At 48.1% G+C, this 20,568-nt stretch overlaps 1 protein-coding gene across 2 annotated transcripts; it reads right to left on the bottom strand.

The window, feature by feature from the left end:
• Positions 1 to 298: 298 nt before the first annotated feature.
• Positions 299 to 18,866, bottom strand: LOC120052890 (lysine-specific demethylase 2A-like). 2 transcript variants are annotated; one of them, XM_039000094.1, is made up of 21 exons: positions 18,743 to 18,866; positions 13,121 to 13,259; positions 12,848 to 12,926; positions 12,661 to 12,707; positions 9,977 to 10,155; positions 9,766 to 9,872; positions 9,504 to 9,597; positions 9,199 to 9,352; positions 8,850 to 8,965; positions 8,571 to 8,697; positions 7,878 to 8,110; positions 7,615 to 7,692; positions 5,974 to 6,225; positions 5,533 to 5,667; positions 5,061 to 5,144; positions 4,097 to 4,129; positions 2,791 to 3,959; positions 1,924 to 2,087; positions 1,620 to 1,766; positions 1,140 to 1,349; positions 299 to 910 (listed from the first exon to the last, which is right to left on the bottom strand). In XM_039000094.1, the coding sequence occupies exons 1-21, from the start codon at positions 18,746 to 18,748 to the stop codon at positions 729 to 731; spliced, it is 3,735 nt and encodes a 1,244-aa protein (XP_038856022.1). In that variant the 5' UTR covers positions 18,749 to 18,866; the 3' UTR covers positions 299 to 728. The 2 variants fall into 2 exon arrangements, with proteins under 2 accessions (XP_038856022.1, XP_038856021.1); XM_039000093.1 differs by lacking the exon at positions 18,743 to 18,866 and adding an exon at positions 17,324 to 18,340.
• Between the last annotated feature and the right edge of the window lie 1,702 nt (positions 18,867 to 20,568).

Here is a 20,568-nt window from a genome sequence, read left to right as displayed (position 1 = left end):
AAAATCCACAGGGTTACCATTTTCTTTTTTAACGTTTTTTCTCCCCAATTTTGTGGTATCCAATTGGTAGTTACAGTCTTGTCTCATCGCTCTCCCGTACGGACTCGGGAGAGGTGAAGGTCGAGAGCCGTACGTCCTCAGAAACACAACCCATCCAAGCCGCACTGCTTCTTGACACAATGCCCGCTTAACCCGGAAGCCAGCCGCACCAATGTGTCGGAGGAAACACCGTACACCTGACGACCGTGTCAGCGTGCATTGTGCCCGGCCCGCCACAGAAGTCGCTAGTGCGTGATGGGACAAGGACATCATTTGACAAGGCCAAACCCTCCCCTAACCTGGACGACGCTGGGCCAATTTCGCGCCGCCTCAGTGCCTTAGACCACTCGGGAGGCCCAGGGTTCCCATTTTCAGCCCTGTAGCGTGAACAACATTAACAAGTGTCTGTGCTATTCATATGATTCCTAACCCTCCTAATAAACACATGATGCTGCAACAGCACATTCTCCTCTCCTGACACCATCCCTCCATCCTCTCCATGTCTTCTATCATCCCAAGTGAGGAGTGGGAACGTCTTTTCACTTTTTTTTTTGCTCGCCCTCCTTTTTCTGGAGCGCTTGCTCTCCTTTTCGGGGGAGGGGTGTTGGCTGCTCCCCATCTCTCCCCCCTGCCTGGCTGGTATGGGGTCTCTACGTGCCCCTTGCGTAGGGGTAAGAACGGGGTCAGTTTTAGGATATCCTCTGGATGAGTTTCTCCTCCGTCATACAGAACAGGACGCAGTGAGAGAGGTCCGAGATGAAGCCCTCACAGCCCCGCAGCGTCACACCTTTGCAGCCCCGCAGGTCTAGCAGCGCCAGGCCAGACGCCCTCTTCAGGTACACCAGACAGCCGTCCGTCAGCTTGCTACAGCCTGGGGGAGGAAGGGGAGGGAGGGCTTAAACAGAGGTAGAGGTGTACAACCTGTATGAAGGAAATGAGTGTGTGTGTGTGTGTGTGTGTGTGTGTGTGTGTGTGTGTGTGTGTGTACTTGCGAGGCTGATGTCAGCAATTGCAAATTCACATGTGGGTTGTGTGTACCTTCAAGGTTTATCTCTATGCATTCCATGGGAGGGAGAGTGTGTGTGTGTGTGCGCACCTACCTGCGAGGTTGATCTCTGTGAGCGTGTTGCGTGTGCCGGCGGCGGTGAGCAGGCAGACGGACTGATCCGTGAGGTCCCTGCAGTGGGCCAGGTCCAGCCTCTCTAGCAGGGGCATGTGACGGAGAATCAGCCTCAGGGTGGAGTCACTGATGTCCAGGCCGGCTAGACGCAGCGCCACACAGCCACGCAGCCGAGACCGACTGTCACAACCTGCAGGGAGAGAGGGGTTAGATACGTACAGTACCGTCACATACCCACCCCATTCAATATAAAATACTTACTCGCCAAACCCAACCACCTAAAACTCGAGATTCATTCATCATAGGGGAGGTGAGGCAGCTACATAATTCCTCAAAGACAAACTACTATAGTCAAACACACACGGCACCAGTGGCCTGCTGCAGTCATAACGGCCAGGAGGAAAAGGAGAGAGATTTAACTCCTAACACCCCTGTTAGTCAGTTAGTATCGACTAGTGACCTGGTGGTGTGACCAGGTCCCTGATCTGGGTGTCTTTGACCCCCTCTGCCCAGCGCAGGTCCAGGGTACGGAGGCACGGCAGGCTGGGGGTGGACAGGGCTGACATGGACGACCAGGAGCAACCTGCTATCATCAACTCCTTCAGACCTGATAGAAGAGACGGGGTGGAATAGAGAGAGAGGATGGAGAAGGTTTTAATTAATCTTGCAATGGTAAGGTGTGTGTGTAGACTTGTGGTGGATGTTGTTGTGTGTGTGTGTGTGTGTGCGTGTGTGTGTAGAGTAGCTATATATGTGTGTCCTACCTGGCAGGCGGTGTATGAGCAGGGTGATCTGTCTCTTGGACACGGGGGTCCAGGAAAGGTCCAGGGAGGTGGGCTGGCGTTTGATGATGCCCTGCACGGCCTGGGAGGAGAGGGAGGGACACCGCGATACATCCACACCACTCCACAGACGCTTGTCACAACTCCTACAGAGAGGAGGGATGAGAGGAGAGGGGGGTACAGAAACGAGGATAGTACTGTTAGATAAAGGAGGTTTCCTGGTTCCGTTTCAACGCAGCTTTAGTATTTTTCATCCATTAAAAATGACATGACTGTCTCCTCGTCCTCTGGTGTAAAAACCACGCTTCATGGAGAAGCCCCACAGAAAGTGCCCTTTGGTCCACAGATTAAAGGAGAGTGTCATGCCATTTTAAAAATGGAAGAAAATATCCTGAAGCTGCGTTGAACCAGAAACAGGAAATAAACTCCTTTGTCTATAGAAACAATAAGTAGGGCTGGTAATTGCCAGGGACCTCACGATATATTATCGCCATACTTAGGTGCCGATACGATATGGATTGCGATTCTATAAGTAACGCGATTGGATACTGTCATTTTATTGCGATTCGATGTTCCAAACATATTGCTCACCATATAGATGTCTGTTGGAGAGAGACAACAGAGCCATGAGAAACCAGTTTGGATCAGTCATGGAAATAAGTGCTGAAAACAAATTGGCTCCATATTTAAAAAGATGGAGAACAACCAACTAGCAGAAAATATTGCGATATTGTTAATACCATATATCGCCAAAAATAATATGCCAATATGCAACTGTATAGATTTCCCCCCCCAATCACTTACAAGCCATGCTTATGGCTGTGAATTGGAATCTAATAACACACTCACCATTTGTACCAGGCCTTACAGACAGTCATACAGCTAGCCAGCTCGGCTCTGCTCAGGTAACAGAACACCGCCACCCACACCTCCTTCTCCCCTCCTTTCTCGTTTCCTACATCCTTGAAGGAGGGAAGCGACAGGAGCGAGGAAGGAGAGTGGGAGGAGTGGGGAGGAGGGGTGGGGGGGGAGGCCGAGGAGTCAGAGGAGGAATGAGAGGCAGTGTCCCTCTCTCTTTCCCTGTCTGCTGTGTCGCCGTGGGGATTGTTGATACGGTGACGAGGCGGCCGGCCGACTGGATTCTTGGCGGGCTGGGCCAGGCCGTTGCCGGCGGCGACCGTGCCGTTTTTGTGCAGCGTCTTCCCGAGGGTTTTATGCTGGACGTAACCTGGACCGCCGCCGTGGGTTCTGGGAGACATGGCGGCCTCCAGCTTGGGCACGATGGAGCCGGGGTGGCGTTTGGCCCTGGGGGGGCGCTGTAGGGTCACTGTCAGGTACGAGCCGTTTAGGAGGTCGTCGTTAAGGTCAGACACCAGGAGGACGGGAGGCTCTGGTTCAGAGTCTGACCGGTTCTCGTCGTCTTCCTCATCCTCATCGGCCACGTCCTCATCCTCCCCCTCCAGGTCCCGGGCCGAGCTGTCTTCCTCATCATCGTCTTCCTCATCGTCGTCTTCCTCATCGTCGTCCGTTCTCCTCCGCCTGCGGCGTTGATGCTGCCGATCTTCCTCACTGTCGTCATCTTCCTCGTCGTCGTCATCATCGTCGTCATCCTCCTCTGACTCGTCCCTGCGTCTCTGCATCCTGGTGCCTCCCCGGAGGCGCACTCTCCCTCCCCTCTCCCTACGCCCCCCGTCTCTATCCCCTCGGCCCGCCCCCAGCCCTCCTCTGCCGCGCCTCATCTTCAGGGAGGAGTGAGGGGACAGCGCGCTTCCGCGGCCTGCCCCTCTGTGGGAGGAGCCTCTCCAAATGCCCCGCCTCCCAGTCCCGTAACCTCTCCGAGAGGCGGAGCCACTGCCGCGAGAGCGTGGCCCGGACATCTTCTGTCCCGTGCCGCCTCCTCCGCCTTCATCATCATCATCATCATCATCACTGCCCGAGTCGTCGTCGTCTCGGCTGTGACCACGGCGACGGTAGATCTTGGCGATGCGACCGTCGAGATACGAAGAAGACTTGCGTTTCTGGAAGGAAGGAGGAAAGGAGAAAATGAAAGAAGGCAGAGGAAAGGAGAGAGGAGGGAGCAAAGTATCCTTTAGGGAAAGGGTGAAAAACTGTCTTCGGTTTAATTGAATACATTTTTATTGGCTGCCATACTTACCGCGTGTAACATTTTATTCTTGTCCCCCTTCACCTGAAATCAAAAAAAAGAAAGAAACATCAATGCAACAGAAATTCACTGTTCATTGAATACTGTAACATCTCTGTTGACATAATGCCTGCTGCACTGAAAACAGACAAGCACATTCACATCACAAGCTGCTGTTTCTCTCGCTCAACCTCCACATGCACTGGGCTTTCGTTCAGGCTACAAACACTTTCTGCTCCACAAATACATGGACTAGACCTGTGTTCAAATAGTTGAAAACCCCTTTAAATATTTTTCTTGAGTCTGCCTGGAGTGCCAGACTTTTCGATTGGTCCATTAAGCCAGGCAAGCTGAAAACAGGCACAGATAAAGTATCTGACATCGACCCTAAAGCAAAGGGTTCTACATTCGCCCAGTATTTGTGGAGCCCAAAGCCTCACGTCTCCCCCAGCTGCTCCCCTCGTCAGTCAGAGCAGTGATAGGCGCGTGATGATGATGTAACGGGCGGGGGGAAGGACGGTGGCAGCGGTAGGCCTCTCACCCTCTTCCTGCGCCCGCTTGCCCATCTCCCCGCCCGCTTGAGGCCGTGCTGCTCTAGTAGTAGCTGCCCAGGGGAGGGAAGGGGCGCCTCGGAGAACCAGGAGGAGGGGGGGTTGGGAACCAGCCCTGGGTATAGCAGTATCGCCCTGCCCCAGCCCTCGTCCCCCAACCCAGGAGCAGAGCCTGGCTCCATGGAGACCCCTAGAGGCCCCTGGGTGGCGGAGAGGGAGCTCACGCCAGCGCCGAGGCCAACGGACGCCCCACTGTCATCATCATCGGTGCCCGAAGACTGACACACAGCACAGGGAGAGAGTCACGGCCGTTAGCTAGCCGGGACACAGTGTGTGTGTGTGTGTGTGTGTGTGTGTGTGTGTGTGTGTGTGTGTGTGTGTGTGTGTGTGTGTGTGTGTGTGTGGGTGGATAGAGGAGGGTCTACCTCAGTGTCGGTGATTCCCAGAACACATTTGGGACACTCCCAGCAGCTGGGCAGATCTGTATTCACCACACCATCCCCTGTTACCTAGAGACACACAGAGACGGAGAGACAGAGAGAGACAGTGGTGGAGGCAGAGAGACAGTGGTGGAGGCAGAGAGACAGAGGTGGAGGCAGAGAGACAGAGGTGGAGGGAGAGAGACAGCGAGACAGTGGTGGAGGGAGAGAGACAGAGAGAGATGGTCAGAGAAGTGTAAAGCATTTTGTTTGAGAACCAACAGAGAGAAGTAGAGGGAGAGTTTAACCTCCATCTGTACTGATGACAGACAACAACAAAAAGTGATGTCGTGTGTTTTAATGCTGATTTGATTGTGAGAGCTCTGGTGAGTAAGATTTCAACATGCATTTATTACATATGGCAAATCAAGCTGAAACTTGAAGGTAGGGTATAGTTTGAGGAGAGTGTCGGTGTTACCTTCAGGCAGGCGGGGTGGGCTATCTGGGCACAGTTGGAACACTCCATGAGGGTGAGGGCGAAGACTGGCCCCTCTCCTCCCTCCTGGTTCCCATCTGCACAGATCTCACACACCACTGACAGGGGCAGACCCGGCTGGGGGAGAGAAAGGGAGGAGTTAATATACTGACAGACTAGTATATTCTGTCAGAATGACTCTCACACACACCATATACTAGCTGGGAAGAAGAGATACAGAGTAAGGACCCAGGCATCAAAGGAAAGCAGTAAGCGATACACACAGCTAGCAAAGAGAGGGAGACAGTGACAATGCTTCTACTGTATGGATGAAACATCTCACACACACATCCAAACATGCCCTCCCCCCCGCTCGCTCTCTCTCACACACACACACACACCATCCCACTCGCTCACACACACACCCCCCCGGCTCGCTCTCACCGCCAGACACTGTCGGAGCACGCAGGTCTGTTTGAGTTTCCCCGGCCCTCCGAACTTCTTCATGTCCCTGCAGAAGTTACAGTCCCCGCACTCCGTCCTGACGCACGCCTCGCAGCGCTTACACCGCACACGCCGCCGCCGCAGCACGGACATGGAGGAAGCGGGCTTCTGGGGTCGCGGGGGCACCACCGTGGCAGACAGCTTGGGACGAGCCACCGGGGGAGGAGGGGGAGGGGGCTGGTACCACGACGGCTGGAAGGAGGGGGACGAGAATGATTGAGATAAAGGTGAATTCAAAGTAAAAAAAAAAAAAATCTAAACAATAGGGGAGACGAAGGCAACAGTCCAGCACTAGGCTTAAATCTGTCTGGGAAAGCATCCCTCTGTGGATTAAATCACCCTTGGATTTAGGAGTCAGAAAAGTACATTCTAAGAAAGTCTAAGAAAGAGTGCAAGTCATGCCACAGTCTTATGACAATGTACGTATGTGTGTGTGTTAACACTTGTGGGGATAGGCCTATATGGACAGGGCTACAGGTTTATGTTTCTCACAGAGCAACTATTAAAAAGCATACGCACGGTAGCAACAGTTTGGACATTATGGGAAAATGATTAAACCAAAGTTGAGGACAACAGTTCACCTGACACAAGATGGAATCCAAACATTTAAACTTGATTTGCATTTTACATTTACTGTAATCTGGATACTTTCAGTAACATTATAAAAAATATGAATTTCAATGCACTTATGTGAACAGTCTTCAACTATAAAAAAAAAAAAAGTCATTTTTTGAGCTCTCCTAGTTGTGCCGTTGAGGAACTAGAGCAGCAGACTTGAAGTTGATTTGTTTGGAACACAGCCCTGCATCGGCGACGTCGCACAATTACTGTTGTGGTTCACGCTGTCCAAAAACATCTCACTAGAAAACTGCAGTCTGGGTCAGGTGGGCATCATTTGAAAGCGTATTCTATTGCCAACATGACTCGCTAAGTTCTAAAATACGATCTTACAGCGTTAGGCTTTCACAAGACAATTCAGAGAAACAGATTGGAATTTTGGTGAGCATAGAAAGTCAGTCAGGAGTGCTTGTTCCGCGGCTAATTTTCCCCCCACAAACAAACAAACATAGGCTCATTCTGTTCGGAACAGGGTACGCCGCCATGTTATCTTGTAACGTTGTCACTGTATAGACATGACTTTTATGATACGGAAATGTGAAGTGCACATTTGGACTCCCAGGTGTTTGGCTTGCTTGTAACGACATCAAAGCGGTATTTATTGTCATCCTCGACCTTTCCACCGTTCTAAATACATCCGAGTCCTCTTAAATTTACAGTGTTTCTCTCAGTCAGACAACAAAAAAAAGTGCAATAGGTTGCCCAATTAGCGGGAGGGACGAGGGCATCTTCTTGTCGCGTGTGGTGCTCAAGTTCAAAACACGGCTGTCAGTCCAAACCCATCCAGCGCTGTGAAACAGACAGACTGAGCTCTGGCGTCAGGTATATCAAGTTACTGTACAGCCACTGCGTCCAAATGAAGGCGCGTATTGCCCTCCAAACCTGCCAATCTGATCCTATATATGGGTAGGAGTGTAAAGGGCCAATATGAGCATGTGACTGAATGCGGTGTCTGCTTCTCACCCTCTTGGGCCACTTGACGATGGGCTTGCCAGTGTAGGACAGTTTGGGGATGTCATTAGCATGCTCCTTCAGCAGGGCCTTACAGAGGACAAGAGAAGGTCAGTACATGAAAACACACACACAAAACCTTTATAATATATACGCCATTTAGCAGACGGTTTTTATCCAAAGTGACTTAGTCAGTCAGTCAGTCATGCGTATGCATCCACTTTGATATGAGGATATTTCATTCTGTCAGACACCCACATCCATCCATCCCTCACCCTGATGTCGTGCAGCAGAGCGGGAGCATCGTGTATGCCTGCCGGGACACAGTTCTTCTGTGAGGGCAGAGACTCTAGCATCCCCAGCAGGTTCCACAGCCCCTCCAGCTCAAAGGGCGTGAGGTGAACCTTCACCCCGGGCTTAGAGCCCTGGGTCGGGGGAGCACCCTCTTCATCCTCCTCCTGGGTGTGCCCGTTGACCGACTCACAGGTGGAGGGGTCTCTGGTAAGACCTGGCGGGAGGGAGGGAGGGATGGACGGAGAGATTAAGAGGTGGAGTTGGAAAGAGAAAAGGCACGGTTTGTAGTCTAACGAAATACAGAGAACGCACGTCTCGAGTTATAGATCTCGTGCTGTCATTCAAACGTAACCACCTAATATAGAGTAATGGTGGTTAGAGAAGTGCTGAGCTGCCTGCTGTAAAGCTGGAATAGTAGAGGTGGTGTAGAGAGAGATGGAGGGGGTGAGAGAACAGAGAGGGAGAGCAGAGGGGGGGGGGGGGTGAGAACAGAGAAACAGAGGTGAGGGGTGAGAGAGCAGAGAGGGAGAGAGAGGGTGAGAGAGCAGAGGGGGGAGGGGTGAGAACAGAGAAACAGAGGTGAGGGGTGAGAGAACAGAGAAACAGAGGGGAGGGGTGAGAGAACAGAGAGAGACAGAGAGGGGGTAGTGAGAGGGGGTAGTGTTGGCACTGACCGATGCCCAGGGAGTGTTTCTGGAAGTCAGGCGTGAGGTAGGAGGTGTTGGTCAGACTGAAGAGGTATCTCTCCAACACGTACCAACACATCTCATAGTAGAACGGGTAACGGAACTTAGCTGGTACCTGCAGAGACACCAAGTTAAACTTTCAATTTATTAGTAACTTCCACTACATACATTGGAACGTCTCTTCTACGAGTGCTCAGGAATAAAAAAAAGAGTCAGTGCATTTAGGAGAGAGAGAGATGAAAGAGAGAGTGTGTGTGTGTGTCCCACCCGTGTCCTGTCCTCGATGCTGTAGATGTTGAGTTGCATGGGGATGTTGAAGCTGTGGAGGAAGTTTCCCCCAAACACCAGGGTGTCCACTGGAGTGTAGACCGCATGGATCCAACCTGATAGGACACAAACAAAGAAACATTAGAAACAGGAACACTAGGTTAAAGTTTAAACGGTTAAATATCTGTATGTGTGCCAAAGTATGAGTATGATTAAACGTGTGTGTGTGTGCTGCCAAGGCAGCAGCTACTCTTCCTGGAGTCCAGCAAAATTAAGGCAGTTCTACATTTAAAAAACAACAACATTACAATCCATTCACACCAGATTTCACAACATATTAAGTGGGTACCTGAGGGGATCATGAAGGTATAGCCCTGCTTCAGCTCTATCCTCTGACAGTCCTGGGCCTTGTCTCCCAGGAAGATGTCTCCCTGTTTCCCTGACAACACCCAGTCCTCATACAGCTCCAGGTTCTGAGGCGTGGGCGGGATCAGCCAGAACACCTGACAGGAAGTAAGAGCTCAAGAGGTAAGAAGTGAGAGGAAACTAGAGTCACTCTTATTCGAATCCCAAGTCTTAAGTCAGGTCCCAAATAGAACGGGTCGAGACTCGAGTCCAAGTCGTACATTGTAAGATCAAGTAGTCCGTTGTTACCTTGCCTCCACGCAGTATGTGGTACCAGACCGAGGAACCTCCGAAGTCTATGTGGAAGTCCGTGTAGCAGCCCTGCACACTCATTAGACAGTACCTGGAACAGAGGAGGAGAGGAGAGAAAGAGGGAAGGAGAATGCAGTTGATGAGGGAGAGGGTCGCACTTCGGGGTACTGCATATCTGTGATGGAGTTGACAGGGCCTACGGACCATGGTCAAGTTGTGCACTATATAGGGTGCCATTTGGGACACAGATGAGCCTTACTTCTGCACTTTGGGGTACTGCATGTCTGTGATGGAGTTGGTGGAGTCTCTCTGTCTCTCCTTCAGGTGCCGAGGCCACATGTTGTCCACCCAGTCTATGATGTCCACCTGATAGGATACACAGGAGGCGGTAAGAACAGACAGGAGGGTGTGTGCGCCATATATATATATATATGTGTGTGTCCGCGCGTGTCTCAGACTCTCAGACTGACCGACGCAGGCCTCTGGACCAGGTTCTCCAGCTTGGTGTGGCTAAACTCCAGGCTGATGACGTTGTAGAGTTTGTCCCTCTGGGAGGGGGGCGTCTCGTAGTAACGTCTCCACTGGGCCATAGACATCTCTATACCCTTCTGAGTACTGACATCCATCACATCCATCATACGCCTGCTGCCTGGGGGAGACAAGGAGGGGGAGAGGGTTACAGACAGAGGGGTGATACGGTGAGAGAGGAACAAAGGAAAGAAAGAGGAGGGAGACAGAAAAGGTGAGAGGAGGAAAATGGAAAGTAAGAGAGTATTTGGTATTCTATTGGGATCCCCATTAACTGTCACTGAAGCAGAAGCTACTCTTCCAGAGCATGAAACATGACATGAGAACATCAATAGACAAGAACAGCTCAAGGACTGAACTACACCAATTAAAATGGGAACAAAAAAAGGCCCTACTGATAGTTACCCACACATCATTATATGTACGGTGCATTCGAAAAGTTCAGGCACGCTGACTTTTCCACATTTTGTTACGTTACAGCCTTTTTCTAAAATTGATTAAATAAATACAAATCTCATCAATCTACACACAATACCCCAAAATTGCAAGCAAAAAAATAAATATATATCTATATATATTTTGCTAATTTATTAAATATAAAAAAACAGAAATACCATATTTACATAAGATTTCAGACCCTTTGCTAGGAGACTCGAAATCGAGCTCAGGTGCATCCTGTTTCCATTGATCATCTTTGAGATGTTTCTACAACTTGATTGGAGTCCAACTGTGGTAAATTCCATTGATTGGACATGATTTGGAAAGGCATACACGTCTATTTAAGGTCCCACAATTGACAGAGCATGTTAGAGCAAAAATCAAGCCATGAGGTTGAAGGAATTATCCGTAGAGCTCCGAGACAGGATTGTGTCGAGGCACAGATCTGGGGAAGGGTACCAAAACATGTCTGCAGCATTTCAGGTCCTCAAGAATACATTGGCCTCCATCATTCTTAAACAGAAGAAGTTTGGAACCACCAAGACTCTTCCTAGAGCTGGCCACCCGGCCAAACTGAGCAACCGGGTGAGAAGGGCCTTGGTCAGGGAGGTGACCAAGAACCTGATGGTCACTCTGAAAGAGAGCTCCAGAGAACATTCCAGAAGGACAACCATCTCTGCAGCACTCCACCAATCAGGCCGTTATGGTAGAGTGGCCAGATGGAAACCACTCCTCAGTAAAAGGCAGCTTGGAGTTTTCCAAAAGGCACCTAAAGGACTCTCAGACCATGAGAAACAAGATTCTCTGGTCTGATGAAACCAAGATTGAACTCTTTGGCCTGAATGCCAAGCGTCATGTCTGGAGGAAACCTGGCACCATCCCTACAGTAAAGCATGGTGGTGACAGCATCATGCTGTGGGGATGTTTTTCAGCAGCAGGCATGGACTGGGAGACTGGTCAGGATCAAGGCAAAGATGAATGGAGCAAAGTACAGAGATCCTTGATGAAAACCTGCTACAGAGTGCTCAGGTCCTCATTCTGGGGCGAAGGTTCACCTTCCAACAGGACAACGACCCTAAGCACACAGCCAAGACAACACAAGAGTGGCTTCGGGAGAAGTCTCTGAATGTCCTTGAGTGGCCCAGCCAGAGCCCGGACTTGAACCCAATCGAACATCTCTGGAGAGACTTGAAAATAGCTGTGCAGCGACGCGCCCCATCCAACCTGACCGAGCTTGAGAGGATCTGCAGAGAATAATGGGAGAAACTCCCCAAATACAGGTGTGCCAAGCTTGTAGCATCATACCCAAGAAGACTCGAGGCTGTAATCGCTGCCAAAGGTGCTTCAAGAAAGTAGTGAGTAAAGGGTCTGAATAATATATACATTTATTTTTTTGCAAAAATGTCCAAAAACCTGGTTTTTGTTTTGTCATTATGGGGTATTGTGTTTAGATAGATGAAAAAACTATACAGTTTAATCCATTTTAGAATAAGGCTGTAACGTGACAAAATGTGGAAAAGGTGAAGGGGTACAAAATGCTCTGTACATAATGGCTATCAGTTAATTAGGTCAGATGGGGAGCGGCATTGTTCTGTGAGGTGTTGTTTTGAAGCTCATTTTTAGCGGTTTGCTTGAGTCATTTGAGATGGAAGGGTGTGCCATATGATAACGTCTCTATAGAATAATGTACGTTGCCTTGAATCTGTTCTCGATATGGTCTCGACTGTGAAGAGACCCCTGGTGGCATGTCTGGTGGGTAAGCATGCCTATCAGAGTTATATATAAATGGTTTATACAGACCATTTGGAAATTAACAATATTTCTCAAAAACAAGAATTGATGCAGTCAAATCTCTCCTGTACTTGGAGCCAAGAGAGACTGACATGTGTACATTGAAGGGCAACACTTGCAGCTCTGTTCTGGGCCAGCTGCAGCTTTTCTAGGTCCTTCTTTGCAGCACTTGACCATATCACTGGGGCAATACGGTCAAGATCCGATCAAACTAGAGCCTGCAGGGCTTGTTTGGTTGACTGTGGTGTTAAAAATGGGAGCGAGGGAAGGAGAGAAATAAAGGAGATGTAAATGAGGGAGTGTTATGATGGAGAGCGAGAGAAATAGAGAGAAGTGGGTGAAGGAGAGGAACTGGAAAAGGGAAGAGGCGTGTTTGGATAGAAGCACTGAATCTTACCGACAAATATCTTGACATCGTTCACACTGAAGTCTGGATCTGGCATCCTTTAGGGAGCACGACAAACCAGGGTTACATATTACTCAGAGACTTACAAACTCAACGCAATCTCAGCCATTCTAATCGCCCCAGAGAGAATAAAGTGAGTGTGTTTCCAACAGAGTTGAGGGGGAAAAGTAGGACATACTTGATGCCCAGTCCGTCTGGCTTCTCAAAGATGATCGGGTCCCTCAACCCACCTCTTTGGATGTACTCAAAGGTGAGGTCTGGAAAAACAAACCACAATAAGCCATAAACTAAACGGGAATCCTCAAAGCTACTCAAGTTTGTAAGCGACGTGCAAACGAGACCATATTCCCTTCCCTACAGTGCATTTCATATAGGGAATAGGGTGCAATTTCAGACGCAGCCAATGTCTCAAACCCTCTGTCATTCTACGGTGATGACAACCAACACTGACCTTTCCCCTCCATGCGTTTGACCCTGTCTGAGGTGAACCTCTCGCTCGTCAGCTTCTCCTCCAGGTCAAAGGTCCTCTTCCCCTCGATCTCGTCGTCCGAGATACCATCGTCATGGTAGCGCCGCCGCGTGCCCGACCGCTGGAGAGAGGAAGAAAGAAGAGGAAGAGGGGAAAGGAGAGGTGGAGAGCAAAAGGGAATAGGGAAGAGGAATGTGAGGAAGAGGGAAAAGGAATAAAGAACAGATTTACCTCAATGTGTTCAGCAGCTGTATACCCTTTAAATCCCATCGCACTATTTTAGGGTATTTACGGTATTTCTGTAATAGTTAGGCTTAATACTTCTCCCAGGTTCTTTAAGGTATTTCTGTAACATGTAATGCTACTTAAAGACCGCTGTGTAAACAACACTCCCACACACAGTACATGACCTGCTCCTCCCTCCTACAAAAAGTATCTGTATTACAACACACACTGGGGCAAGGAGGAAAGAACATACCCACACAAACCCATATTCTCTATAATGTAACCTATCATTAAATTCCCCTCACACTGACTCTCCCTTCTCTCAGGGATGGGGGGGATAAATAAAGAGGAAGAAAAGGGGGGGGGGGGGGGTTTACCTGGAGCCTTTTTTTTTTTACCCAGTGCTTCCATTCCCCCTGCTCATCCGCTCAATATTGTCCCCCATCCCCACTACTTATTCACCAGCTCTATCTGTCAACTGGAGGCTTGATGCTTCATTGATGGTGGTGTAGCGCTCATGTGATTTCAGAGTTTGCAAAACAAGTGGCCATTGGATTGATGCAAAAAATCATGATATCATTCTGCCAGAAAGGCAGAGGCTACTTTTTAGTCAACATTTAACTGAAGGTTTTTTGGGAAAGCCTTTCCGTCTACCAGCTGACGGTTATCATTAGCACTATCGCTAACAGCTACACAAAGTGGACCAGGGAGTGGACCAGGGTTGCCATAGCAATGCACCAGCTGACCCAGGGAGGGGGTGGGGGTCCAGCAGCCCAGAGCTCAGGGACAACAATAAGAGGTGTCTGAGAATGCAATCTCTCCGCCCGTCTCACACACCTCTAAAACATCCTCAGCCGGCCCTGAACACACAAACACACGCCTCCTTGCAAACACCACACAATGTGAAACGACCGCACTGTACTGTCAGCCACAAGCCAATGCCACTCTACAGCGAGACATTAAACAGCACTAGTATCCACCGCTGTAGCAGCCAAATCAGTGCCATGAGATGCAGAATGAGGCACCAGTACCAGCCCTACCTCCATCTCACTGCTCATCCGCCAGCTAGCCACTGCAATCCTCCTTGGCTCCGGGCGGCCCAGCCCTTCAAGAAGACGACCCTGTCCCAGTAAATCCAAAATCCATTATCCATCTGTAAGCCAGGGTTGACGGGAGATCTTTGTTCCATTCAGGTGGTTTGGTATAGGAGACGGACACAACGGCATTGCAGTGAGTGGTGTAACGCAGTGCGCCAGTCGGTCTGTGCTCCCCTGGGCCGCTGCCCAGTACAGTGGACAGTGGCTGCGCGTACCAAATGGCTCCCTAGATCGTGCACTGTAGGGAATAGGGTGCCATTTGAGACACAGCATACCGTCTCTCAGTGACGCACTACGTTGCTACAGCACCCGGCGGAACCAACGACCTTTAACTGAGACATCACACAGACCAGCTGCTGGTCACACATACTGCAGTGTCCAGCTCCACCTAGTATTCCCAAGGCGGGAATTCTGCTTGTGTGACAACAGACTCTAGAGAGAAACAGTCTGGATTGGAGCACCATGCCAGGGACACGGGAGCGGGAGGGAGTGGATCCGTCTGGGAGACGCCTTGGCTGTGGAACAACGGACAGCCAGCGCCTTCGGTCTAGATCACCTCCTGGGTCTCCCGGCCGCCCACTCACTCAACTACTCAAGAAACAATAGACGACCCTGAGCTACACAATCGCGCCACGACGCCTGAGCAACCAGAGTGGGTAAGGGCACACGGCAGATGCAGTATCTAACCGCATTGTCCATGTTTATTATCAAAGATCGTCGCCAAGAGACGGTGGGTCTCGGAGCCAGTACCAGCAGGGTTACAGATGTTCTCTCCCTCCCTCACTGTAGCAATCCAGTATCCTCTCCATCATATTTATCTTGCCCTTTCCCTCTCCTGCAGTGCACCTTGGGGAATCCTGTGGGATGGAGACTCTACACACCTCGCACCTTCAGTGTCACCATTCCATCCCTCCTCCTCTCTTTATCTTTCTTCTTCCTCTTTTCTTCCCACATCCCTTCATCTCTGGCGTAGTGCAGCAGCATCTCTCCTTCGTTCGCCATCCTCCGCTCCCCCTCTCCTTGCTTTTCAGAGAATAAGAGGCCTGCAGTCTATCGAGCTCTGTCATTCTTCCGCCTCTGCAGTGTCCCCCCCTCCATCTATCTCCATCCGTGTTTTCCGCATTTCTGCTCACATGGCCAGTCAGACAGCCAGCCTCTACAGTAACTTCTCCTCTTGCTTCACAGAGCAGACAGTGTCCTCTCCACTCACACACATCCCCCCTCCATCCCCCCTTCTCTCGTTTCATCACTGGCACTGTTGTATTGCAGGCAATATGCCTTCTGGAGATGCATGGCTCAAAGTACAGGCAAAGAAAAATAACTCCCTCACAGACCAGAGACTAAGAGATCTAGACCTGACCACTACATCTCAGCCTATTCATAATTGATAAGACGTATTCTCTGCATGATGCTGCATGGCTACTGCTCTGAGAGACACATGTTCTGCTCCTACAAACGTGACTATCATTTAAAACTCAACTTTAACAAACACACACACTTGTTCGTGCACACACACATACTTCCATTGTATAGTATAAACATCAGGTCTATGGTCCATTGCCTAGTAACAGCCTTTTGTTTCACCTCACCTGTAACTATCCAGATTCTACAGTCAGGTAGGCTGCAGACCCTAGTCACCCTACCTGCAATACAGGTTCAAATTCTCTCAACATGCAGAAAAAAAAGAACTCACCTTAAACACATCAATCAATAATCTTATCTGACATATTGGACCCTCAATCAAAAATGTACCATGTAGCCTCCAGGGTGGTGCAGTGGTCTAAGGCGCTGCATCGCAGTGCTAGCTGTGCCACCAGAGATTCTGGGTTTGAGTCCGGGTTCGGCCGCGACTGGGAGGTCCAGCATCGTCCGGGTTAGTCCCATTGTGCACTAGTGACTCCTGTGGCGGGCCGGGCGCAGTGCACGGTGACCAGGTCGCTAGGTGTACGGTTTTTCCTCTGACACATTGGTCCGGCTGGCTTCCGAGTTGGATGGGCATTGTGTCAAGAAGCAGTGCGGCTAGGTTGTGTTTGAGGACCTTCGGCTCTCACGAGTCCGTACGGGAGTTGCAGCGATGAGACAAGACTGTAACTACTACCAATTGGACACCATGAAATTGGGTGGGGGGGGGGTACCATGTAACAAAAATGTACAATATTCCTTTCCAAGGATTTAGCTAGCTCTCACTAATCCCTGCCATAGCCCAACCTAACCCTGTGTTCACTCCTCCAGACATGGTTGATCCGGTCCTCTTTAACCAAATGTCTTCCGCTCTGTTTGCTTTTACAATGTTTTGGAGCGACTGACATGATGCACACTCCTGGCATTGTTTAACCCCCAAGCGATGAACACATGAACCTGGCTCGTCTTAAAAATGCACCATATTCCCTTTATAAGGCACTACTTTTGACCAAAGAGCCTGCTTATCGTACTTTCTCAAGTTACAGTCAACAGTGCCAATCTGGACTACATGACGCCATCAAGCAAGATAAAGCTTCTCAGCTATTTGGTATTGGAAATAAATTGTTACGTAGGGGAAAAAAACACGAGTTATTCCCATAACCTAAACTATGGGGTACAAGTCTTGGTGCAATTCATGGAATTGAACCGCAGACTAGAAACATTATAACTCACTTCCTCTGTCTTTATAATTCCAACATCTCAATCCATATGGACAGTTGAACACACTAAAATATTAAATGCACATACTACGCACCTTTCAATATAGTTAGTAACTAGCGGTAGTCCATGCCATTTCAAATAGTTAATCACCATCAACGTTTAAATTACCGTTAGCTATGGATTTTAAATACAGACAAAACAGGGAGACGTTGAAATAACGCTGGGCCAACTAGTTACTTACCAGCCGCTTGCTGAATCTTGGTCGACGCTTATCTTCCATGTTTTATGACTGTCACTTGAGACAGTGGACTGCTTATTTGGTAGGCGGTTCGCCGATACACGTGGGTACCTGACTGCGCTGTCAAGCTGCTGAACACTACAACTAGCTCGTGATTGGAAATGTAGCTTAACTTATCTATTTATTTATAGTAGTGTAATATTTATGTCCACTGTCACTTGCGGGTAAAAAAAAGCCTTTCAAATCTGACAAACTAAATCTAAAATACAGTCAGCAACGTAGCCATGTTAATACATTTTGATTTGATTAAAACCACCGTATAAATAAAGCACGAGCGTTTACACATTGCAACGTTATGTTATTTACAGCTAAAGGTAGATAATTACCACTAGGACATAGCTAGTGAAATACTAAAGTAAAGAGGCTAGCATATTTGGCTAGCTATCCCCCACCAAAAGGAAGCATTGTTGTCGATCACCAAAAAAAAAAAATATATATATATATATATAAAAAATACCGAGAATGGGATTAGCTAGCAAGCTTTCGTTTGTTGATAGCGCCAATATTGCATTTGGGATTGTAGTGTGGTTCATTATGTAAGGGTTCGCGTGTTATAGCTAACGTTAGCTATAGAGTGTAGCTTACTAATGATACAATACATACAATTTAGACACTTGTCTGGCTAGTTTTAGGGGGTGGGGGTTACCAGTCCTGGGTTATTTGCGGCATGTAGTTAAAACACATTCTCTTATTATGCTGAACAAACTGTTCGCTAAACTAAAACGAACGTCTAAGTTTAAAATGCAACAGCAGACAGCGAGCAATCTATTTCCAAAGGAACTTTCCGCTTTGTCTTTTGGAAAACTTCAATCAACCAAAGAGTTTAGAAAATCCTTAAAACCTGGTCATATTAAATGACATGACGTTCTGTTAAAATCGACAGAGAACGCTGGTTTAAATCGCAGTTTTATGTATAATATCCGATAAAGACGGCGGTCAGCCATCCGCCGCCATTTTCATCTCCTCACAAAACACTAGTTTCTCAAGACCCGCCTACAACAATAAAATCGTCCAACGACCGCAAAGCCGGCGAGACGCTAAATGGTCGGTAATTATGTCACTCAGAAATACATTTTGTCGATGAGGCTTGAACACACGTAAAACAAAGTAATACCGACACATGAATGACCAATTAAATTGCGAGTTATTTGATGAATCGAACTCCAATTGGCAACCATTTTGCTACTATCGTCAAAAGGAGAATAATAATTGGTCAACATACAAAAAGGGCCAATAAAGCAGCCAATGAACTACCACGCAATTCATACATCGTGTTACCCAACTCAACCTCCTTACAAAAATTGCCAGACCTGCCATATAACTTATGAACCCATAAAATTAAAATGTATTTCCGTTACACACCACCATGATTGAGTAGACCTGTTCAAGGACGGTCGACGGGGCCAGTCTGCCGCCTGGCTTCTGCTGTGTCTTGACTCCCGGAGGTTTGCATTGCTGAGACACGTTTTCTGGGTAGCTACTTTGGTCATGGATTGCTACAGCAAAGCCGCCCATTCATGGCAGTTGTCCGGAAGCTGCTGTCTATTGGTCCCACAGTTGGGTGGATGGCAACAATTGGAGGATTTGGCCTGCCAATTAAACAATATACAGACGGCGAGAGATGTCAAAGGCAATTCGTTTTGTTTTATTCCTATTTTTTCAAAGCAGTTTAAAGTAGTTGAATAATGAAAACTTACAAATAAAAACACTTGGCAAATGGCGATTTTTTAAATTTTTATTATTTGTCAACAGAGGGGAAATGCTACAAAAAACTGAAATCTGACCTTACATTTTGTTCAGATAACATTTTCCATATAAATGTCTACAAAATCACTACAAATGTATGTGACTGAAGACACAAACACACACAGACATATTGGCTATTCACTTGATGCTGCTTGCTTGCATCACAACAAACATACTATCCTATCTATTATTAGAGGGGGTAGAGAGCAATGGCTTATATAAATAAACCCTGGACTGCTGATGCTATGTATTGGCCATTGAGATGCTTTGAAGCCACCGGTCGGCCATATTGGCACTCCCTAAAAGGAGTAGTCCTCCATAGTATTTCAAAGACAAAATTACATGTATTTAAGTATTTTTTTTGTAGTGGGGACAGTAACGTTAGTACTCTCCCCATTTAAAAAAAAATGTTTAGGCCACATAATATAATTTAAAAGTATGCATTAAAGCGTATGTAATAGAATAAACGTGTCAAAACGAATGTAGACATTAACAAATGCATTTCTATAGCTTCCAAAATCTTTTAACCATTGAGGAGGATTACCAAGATGGCTGCACGGTGGCTTCAATACAGGGGTTATACACATACAGTCATCCAGGGTTTATACACATCATTTGTAGAGAGAGCGCATGTAACAGTTTTATGACACAGGCATGCTCCCTGGTGGTACATGCATCGACACACATGTAGGATAAAAATGACATGAGTACAATATTAAGCAATAACTTCAACACACAATAATACAATATTAACATAAAAACGTGCCATTTTGGGATCATTATGATTACTAGCTGACAATAGGGCAGTGAATCTTTGTTTTATCATATTAATTTGTTTACCAATATCTTTAGGTTACTTGACATGATTACACAGTGTTATCATTGACCTGTCTTGGCTTAGATTATTAAGGAGCCACACTACCAAAGCTAATTGACACAAATCCTTGAAGTGGGAAAAGGAGCTGTGGGGAGAAGCATGCCTGAAAAGAGGAACGAGAGAGAGAGGGGAAAAGAGGGAGAGAGAGAGTGTGTGTGTGTGAGAGAGAGAAAGACAGCGAAAAAGACAAGAGGGAGAGAGAAGACGAAAGGGTGGAAGGCCTTAAGCCGGACTGAAGTGTATCTCCTCTGAGTAGCGCTGTATGCATCTCTTGACAGACAGAGTGACCACTGTTGATCCATCCACCCAGGTTAGACTGGGGGTAATCTGGGACACTCCTCTTCAACTTCCCCTGAGGCCAGTCATAAGTGATTATCACGTTAAGAGCCCAATAATACAGCCTAAGTCTACATCCAAAATGGCACCCTATTTCCTATACACTACAAGGGGAATAGGGTGCCATGTGGAACACAGACTAAGAATAACCTGGATCTAACGTTATCTAATCTGGTCCCGTATTGATAAAGCATCTCAGAGTAGGAGTGCTGATCTAATCTTATTCATT

This window comes from Salvelinus namaycush, chromosome 8 (assembly GCF_016432855.1).
Source record: "Salvelinus namaycush isolate Seneca chromosome 8, SaNama_1.0, whole genome shotgun sequence".
Lineage (NCBI taxonomy): Eukaryota > Metazoa > Chordata > Actinopteri > Salmoniformes > Salmonidae > Salvelinus > Salvelinus namaycush.
This window is presented reverse-complemented; position numbering and strand designations above follow the sequence as displayed.

Bases quoted from the DNA above. Each gene is read 5' to 3' on its own strand.
- LOC120052890 (XM_039000093.1), bottom strand. From the start codon at position 17,362: ATGGAAGATAAGCGTCGACCAAGATTCAGCAAGCGGCTG. The intron at 8,966-9,198 runs GTACCCACTTAA...GTGTCCTATCAG, and splicing joins TACCTTCATGATCCCCTCAG to GTTGGATCCATGCGGTCTAC. The intron at 2,088-2,790 runs GTGAGTGTGTTA...TCCTCTCTGTAG, and splicing joins TGTAAGGCCTGGTACAAATG to GAGTTGTGACAAGCGTCTGT.